At 40.8% G+C, this 7453-nt stretch overlaps 1 protein-coding gene across 3 annotated transcripts in view; it reads left to right on the plus strand.

Moving 5' to 3' along the window:
- The first annotated feature begins 5942 nt into the window (after positions 1 to 5942).
- Positions 5943 to 7453, plus strand: part of LOC110032401 (histone acetyltransferase GCN5) — a 114029-nt gene continuing 112518 nt past the window's right edge. For all 3 annotated transcript variants that reach the window (XM_020736028.1, XM_020736030.1, XM_020736029.1), the window contains exon 1: positions 5943 to 6640. In XM_020736028.1, coding sequence (XP_020591687.1) covers positions 6044 to 6640 — 597 coding nt within the window. In that variant the 5' untranslated portion in view covers positions 5943 to 6043. The remainder of the gene's footprint in view (positions 6641 to 7453) is intronic.

The following is a 7453-nucleotide window of genomic DNA, read 5'->3' on the forward strand; positions in this document are numbered from 1 at the left end:
TTTGAGACTCGTGACTTCTGAGATTTGTACCTTTCTTAAATATGTATGTTTTGAGGCTCGTGTCTTCTTAGGTTTTTTATGTACATGTGTCTTATGAGGCTTGTCGCCTTCTATGGTCTTTGATATAGCTATGCCTTCTAAGGCTTGTTGCATTCTAAGGTCTTTGATGTACATGTGGCTTTTGAGTTTTCTAGTCTTCTGGGGTCTTTAATGTACATATGTCTTCTAATACTTGTAGTATTCAAAGGTCTTTGTTTTACATATTACTTCTAATGTGATGTAGATGTGTCTTATAAGGCTTGTAATCATATGGAGTCTTTGATGCACCTATGCCTTTTGAGGTTTGTATCCTTTAGAGGTCTTTGAGTGGAAACCCTGTCAACCACTTGTGCTCATGGAGTTTTTCTAATGAGGACCTTGTCCACTACTAGCTTCCCATTGAGACTTATTTCACGGGCATCTTCTAGGGGCACTATAGTTCCCCATTGAGACTTGCCTCATGGTCTTGTTTTTTTGGGATATCATAGCTTCACATTGAGTATTGTCTCATGGACTTTACTTCTCGGGGTATGGTATTCTCCCATTGAGTCTTGCCTCTTGAGATTGAATTCTTGAGATTAATTCCTCTCATGCTCGACTTCCAGAAGTATAATATTGTTTCATCGAGACTTGCCTCACGGGCTCGTCTCCTAGGGATATGATATCTTCTCATCAAATCTTACCTCTTGGGCTCAACTTTCATTGGTATGATATTATAACATCGAGTTGCCTCTTGGGCTCAGCTTTAGAGGTATGGGTGGAGACCTTTTATGACACTAAAGATGATTGAATTTTTCTAGGCTGTTAGTTGAAGCTCATCCACTCGATGACTGCAGCCTGTAGTAGAAGAAGCCAGTTGTAATTCATGCACAATGTAAGGCATGTACTAGGTTGTTTTTGGCATACAATATTGATGGACCATGTGTGTGATGTCCACTCGTATGCTACATGACTATATTTCTCTCACGCACAGTCTCTCGTTGTCCAAGATATCCATTAGGACCTCCAAGTACGTGTTTTGAACACAAAAGTAGGGTTGGTACAGATTCAACCTTAACCAGGATAACTTATCATTGTGTGATAATAAATTTGATCTCATGTCAATTTTAGTGTTTAAAGATCGTGCTCCATCCATTTGGAGCCTCCCATGGTCAAAGGCAGTCACAGAAGTCTCGCATGCGCATTTCGAGCGAATTAGGGTTTTGACTGATGCATTCGCACGGTGGTCTGGGATGCCCATCGACACTAAAATATCTAATATGAAACCTCTAAAATGTTCATCTTTAAGCTAGAGGGCCACTTTTTAGTAACACATGGTTTCTCATATATTAGTCTCCGTAAATACCTTTCAATAGATGACCTTGCATAAAGTAAGGGTTTGGACCACTCCGGTTGTAGTTGAACTCTGTCGATGATCTTTTGTCTATCTACATACCATATGTTTATTCAGATTCCTTATGATCATGTTTCATTTATTTGGAGCATCCCATGGTCAGAGTCATCCATAAAACCTTTGCACGGATGTCAGGCACAAAATTAAGGTTTGCCTTCATTTTGTCGTGCTCGGAAAGGATCGCTATTAGTCATTGCTAATTTTGGTATGGAGAATGTTGGACATTCATTTTATGTTTAAGAGACTTTATTTTAATTATATATGTCTTCCCCAACCTCAAAGATTTCTAAAAAACCCTTCCGCAGACTTTTTTATGCAATGCAAGGTCTACCGGGCCAGACAGACCCCTAGGGGCCTGATTCAGGTGCCTAGGCGCCAAACCTAAGTGCCCAGGTGCTAGAGTGGTACTTCAGTACCCAGTACTAGCTCTTTGGCACCTTGACACTTTGTTCTTGCACCTAAGTTGTCCAAGAACTGTCAGGATCAATTTTTTTAAATTTTTAAGCCACATGGGAACAAGATTAAACATGGAGGGACCAATGATACCTTAAATTAAAGCCATGTGCATGTAAAAACAAGGGACTAATGGAGTCTTACATGGATAATATGCCAAAAATGTTATGAGGGGAGAGGACTCCTTTGATAAACCCTTGCCCAAAAATGACAAATGGGGCTTCCTTAAACCAAATAAATATGAAAAATCCATCCATATGCTGAGGGGTCCGAATTTTTTCAACTTGGCAAAGATTGTCTCGAGTGTGGATAGATTTTAGGAGAAAGAAGAGAAACTTCATCTCCTTCTCTTCTTCATCCTCAAATTCTTATTCACAATCTTCTTCCACTCAATTTTCGCTCCATCAATTTCTTGAGGAGAGTCTGGGAAAACTTTTGAAGGAGTTCCTTGAAGGAGGTCTTCATCTCTCATTTTGAAAAGGAAAGCTTCTTCATTCTCTGGAGAAAAGGTGGAGCCATCTTCATCGGCACAAGGGCGGAGCTCGGATCAAGCCCAGAGAATGCTCCCTTAAACCGTCACATAGGTGAGAACTTTGCAATTTCATTCTATCAAGCCTTCTTAGGTCTAGTTGTTAGAGATTTAAGCTCATGTTATGTGTTAGAGGAAACCTCTAGGTTGGATAGCCATTTTTGTTGATTTCCGCTACGAATCCTTGAGATTCCCATTAAAACCTTAGCACATTGACCTAATGGTCGTGATACTAGCAATCTCGTGATTGTTTGGCGACTTCACCCTTGATGAATGGGCTGAAGCCACTTGGATTTAGAGAACTAAAAATTTTCTTTGTTCCTTGTTCCCTAAATCACAAAGGCTATGTCCATAAGGTTTTCACTTGTGAAAAATTTCCTTCGCATTGTGTAGAATAATTAGAGGTAGGCATGTTGTGTAACAAATGATAGTTATGACTTTATTTTAATCCCAAAACCTATGCGACTGCTACCGGTCGAGTAAAACAATCACAACTAGAAGGCACTATCCGCCTCAGCTTTTAGTGAGGAGGATCTAAAAGAAAGAAATGAGGAAAATGACAAAGGATTCAAGCTCTCCCTAGACCTCGCCGAGGAGAATTGAGCCAATACACCACTTTAGCAAGAAGAAATAAAGTAAAGGACATATAAATATTTTAACAAAAATGTTTGCGAGGAAAAGTTTACCCCCAAAGACTTGGTACTGAAAAAGCCGACTCCGCTGCCAAGGGGTAGGCTATCAGGAAGCTGGATGAAACCTGGAATGACCCCTACATCATTCACAAGAGAGCTAGGCCCAAAACATACAAGCTAAAGACATTTGCAAGAAATGATGCCCCTCAAACTTGGAGCACGACGACCTAAAGAAGTTTTTTTAAAAATTGTCTTTTTCTTCGATGAAGCAATTTCATTATTTTGTACAACTCTTCCTTTTTCTTTCAGAAAGCCCATAATATAATGAAGGGATTTTTATGATACATTACATCTTAAAATATAAAGTTTTGCATATTCATTACCATTATGATGATATTTTTGTATTGCTTACTTTACGCTCGGGGAATCGACATAGTTACGCCCGAGGAACTAAAATAGTCATTTGTAGAAAACTAGCACTACGAGAGGTTAAAACTAATCATTGAACATAACTATCACCAGTGGCTTATGAGACGTATTGGACCCTGACAGTGAAAAGTTCTGCGAGGGGTGTACAAACAATCATCTTGCATCCAAATTATAAAGTTAGTACCTGACAACGTCAAGCTCCACCCGGGGTTTCTAACGATTGCCAGTAGCATAGGGGACGTATTGACACCCTACAACAACAAGCTCTGCGAGGGGTGTGTAAATGATCGTTATGAGCCCTCATTATAACGTTAAATATCCGGCCACGATAAGGTTTGCGGGGGGTGTATAACGATCATTGACGACCTATGGAACGTTTCGACACTCATCAACAACGACGACTCTGCGAGGGGTGCGTAAGCGATCATCCAGAGCCCTCATTATAAAGATAACACCCGACAGTGATAGGATCCATGAGGGGTGCATAAAAATCATATCCATACGCTCATCATTGACTCATAGCAAGTAAAAAATCATTTATATATTCAAAAAATTAAAACAAGAGAGAGAAGATTAAACAAAAAGAGTCCACTTATAAGTAGCAAACTTCTTTACAGTGAGGCAAAAGGAAACAAAAAAAAGAACAAAAAGGACCAATTCAATTTTAGACATTTGAAGACTCCCGGAGTCTGCCCCCTAGTTTCTTCTGCACCCTTGGCACCATCAGACTGTCGGTGTGCTAATTCGTCTCCACCTTTCGAGTCAAGAAGAAGCATGCCAAACTCTTCCATCTTTTGCCACTTGGGATCAACTAGCATATGCTTGAAAAACCTTGTGATCGCAAAGGAGGTAGCGACTATAGTCCCAAGTGAAAGACTCTCGACTTATGCCTCTTGAGTAATCATCGAAGACATATTTTCTTTTAGTTCCTTGCTCTCCTTCAGCAGAGTCGACACCTGAATCTCTTGCTGTTGAGCATCGAGCTGCCTCTTCTCGACAGAAAGTTTCAACCTCTTTTCCAGCATGGAAACTTTCTGTTCATCTTTCGAATTCACAAAATGAATCTCCCAGCCTCTTCCTCGAATATATCCAAGAGAAGGCCCTAGAAATGCAAAACCTCCCTGGTAAGTGCATGATATCGATCAACTGCTTGAAACATGTCTCTTCTATCCATCGACCTTAAAGTCTTCTTGAAGGCAACAAACCAAAACATATCCATCAAAATCGAGGGGTAATATCCATTCAAATGAGTGTTTAGGAACCACTCGATCTCCCTGTCAATGAGAGCGTAGTGTCCAGTCGTCCAAACTTCGGATCCTCGATCATGTGAGAATGTCCACTCAGACAGAACCACCCCCTTTTCATAGAAGGAGAGGGCAAGCCTGTATTAAAGGCAAGAGCTTCTTCTTTCCTCTGGGGAACAACGCTCCCCATCCACTCCGTTGCCCCTTGCTCCTCCTCATAATCGATTCCAACGAAGATAGGGTGGGTGGCACAGCATGCCTCACCTCGCTTTTGCAATGCTATAAACGAGGTCTCCCCAGTTGCTACCGAGACTCCTGCAACCCATAGATGAGCTAACAAACCACTAGAATCACTAGGTGATTGCTAAGATTCCCCCTCACTTCCCTCCGAAGAATCTAGCAAATTACACAAGAGTTACATATGATGTTTAAATACAAACAAGTAAGAAAATAGGTACCAACCTTCAACATCCCCCTCGACTAACCTAACCAAGTTTGGCCGATCCCTACCTCTGCCAAGTGAAGAAGGGCCGCTTCTCCCCCGAGGCTGCTTTGAGGCTGCCCTCGCACCGGTAGCCTTCTCCTGAGCAACCCCCCTATTATCGGTTGACCTCCACAAATCCTCAGTCATGGTATCAACACCATCCATACAAATCATACACTTAGTCACTTCAAAGGCAAGGTATTAAAATAAAAAAAGGCGTTGACCCTCAATCAACGCATCATGATCTTAAACATTCCCAGGTAAGGTTTTCACCTTATTTACCTCACATTCTGTCAGAAAGTAAGAATTCCCCTATTGCTCGCACATGAAGCCACCAATATCTGTCTTCCAATCCTTGACCTTATTCTCAAGGCCCAAAAGTTGCAATATAGGAACTGCTACAAATTGGATGTAGCCATCACGACCGATCCTAAAAGAAAAAAATTGTTGAAGAGTTCAATCGACCATGAGATTTTCATCATTCAACAAAAAAGTACGTAAGTCATAATGACAATGATCGAATCTGATCCCATTCCTATAAATAATGGACATATATGATATGTAATTTTATAGAATTGGACCCATTCTTATAAATAGGAGATCAATGCCATGAATAAATATTGCTCCTCTACTACCCTCTTTCTATAATATTCTAAGGCATGTTTTCAAGATAATTTGTGATTTAACAGTCATATAAATACATAAGAATTGTGTCCCAGTTATGTAAACTTTACCAAATTTTAGATCATAAATTAATGTGACCTAGTTTTCTAAATTACTTGGAATCTTGGGTCGAACAATTTTTTTTAGAATCGATTTGCTGTGTGCCCATCGGCAGACATGGAGGGCCACTCCGGCGCCACCGTACGCTCTCGAACTTCTCAATCTCCATCTCCGTCGCACTCTGCTTCGGCCTCCGCGTCCAGTTCCGTTCATCACAAGCGAAAGTTTCAGGCGACGACGGCAGCAGCTGCTCCTTTCTCCCTCTCCGACACCGGTGCCCTCACGTCCAATGACGACCTGGATAGCATCAGCGCGAGGGAAGAGGAGGAGGATGAAACCGACGAGGAGGACGAAGATGATGACGAAGACGAGGAGGAAGATGAGGAGGACAACGACTCCATGAGGGTGTTTACCGCCGCTCGTCTAGATGCTCACAACAGCGCCGGCGGTGTTGGGAACTCCCGGAGTAGCTCCAAGCCGCCGAAGCCTGATGGCTTACAGGTGAAGGTTGACTCTGCCTCTGTTGGTGCGGGGTTGGAGAGTGGGGTTAAGGAAGAGCGCGGGGCAACGGGATTGTCAGCCCAGCAGAACGCTGGCAACGCCAGTTTGATACCGGGAATTGTTGTGAAGGATGATTCCGTGAATGGGATCTTCACGGAGAATATACAGACAAGCGGTGCTTACAGTGCCAGAGAGGAGGGGCTCAAGAGAGAGGTGCAAATTTATTTGCTTGCTAGTTTTTTTATAATTATGCTTTCTGCTTTTCCGAATCAGGAGGGTGCTTCTCTCGTTTATTGCATCTGAATTATATTGGCTAGAGTTCATTAATTATCACTATGTGGCTGGAAGCAAGGGTTTCTGTGTGATCTTATGTGTTTGATTAGGGTTTGATTATTTGATTTCAGTGGTACTAGTGGAGTATGATTTCGTATGTTTTTTGGAAATTCATGATTACCAATCCAAATGCAGTTGTACCATGTCTTAGCTTTCTAGTTTGATCATGTCTTAGTTTTCTAAGTTTGAGGTCTCCTATTATTATTTGCATGGCTGTTAGTTATGCACTTCATTTTCCTTATCTAACGAGAGTTTCATCATATCAATATCTTCCCATAATTTGCTATGGGTTTATTTATTTATTTTTCATGCTACACCTTGAATAATAGCCTATTAACACCATAAATCATTTTGCTCCAAACACTTGATCTCTACTTAATTGTGAACTTAAAATAAGTGATTGTTAGCTTACTGCAAAGAGGATTATTTATTGAAATAAACCAATTTTTGAATATCATGATTGATTTCTCACATTATACTCGAGTAGTCAGAAAAGCTCGTTGTTTGCGAACATCTCGTTTTTGGCTCATGTTTGGATTGTTCGTTAAGTAAACGAGCTGAACATGAACAAAAGTCTAAAGCTCGAATTATAAACGAGCCAAACAAGCACAACCATTTGTTCGATCATGTTGATTAAAAAAATTATATATATTATTTATATAATAAAAATATATATGTATATCAGTTGCTACC

The sequence above is a fragment of the Phalaenopsis equestris genome, unplaced genomic scaffold (assembly GCF_001263595.1).
Source record: "Phalaenopsis equestris unplaced genomic scaffold, ASM126359v1 Scaffold000938, whole genome shotgun sequence".
Classification (NCBI taxonomy): domain Eukaryota; kingdom Viridiplantae; phylum Streptophyta; class Magnoliopsida; order Asparagales; family Orchidaceae; genus Phalaenopsis; species Phalaenopsis equestris.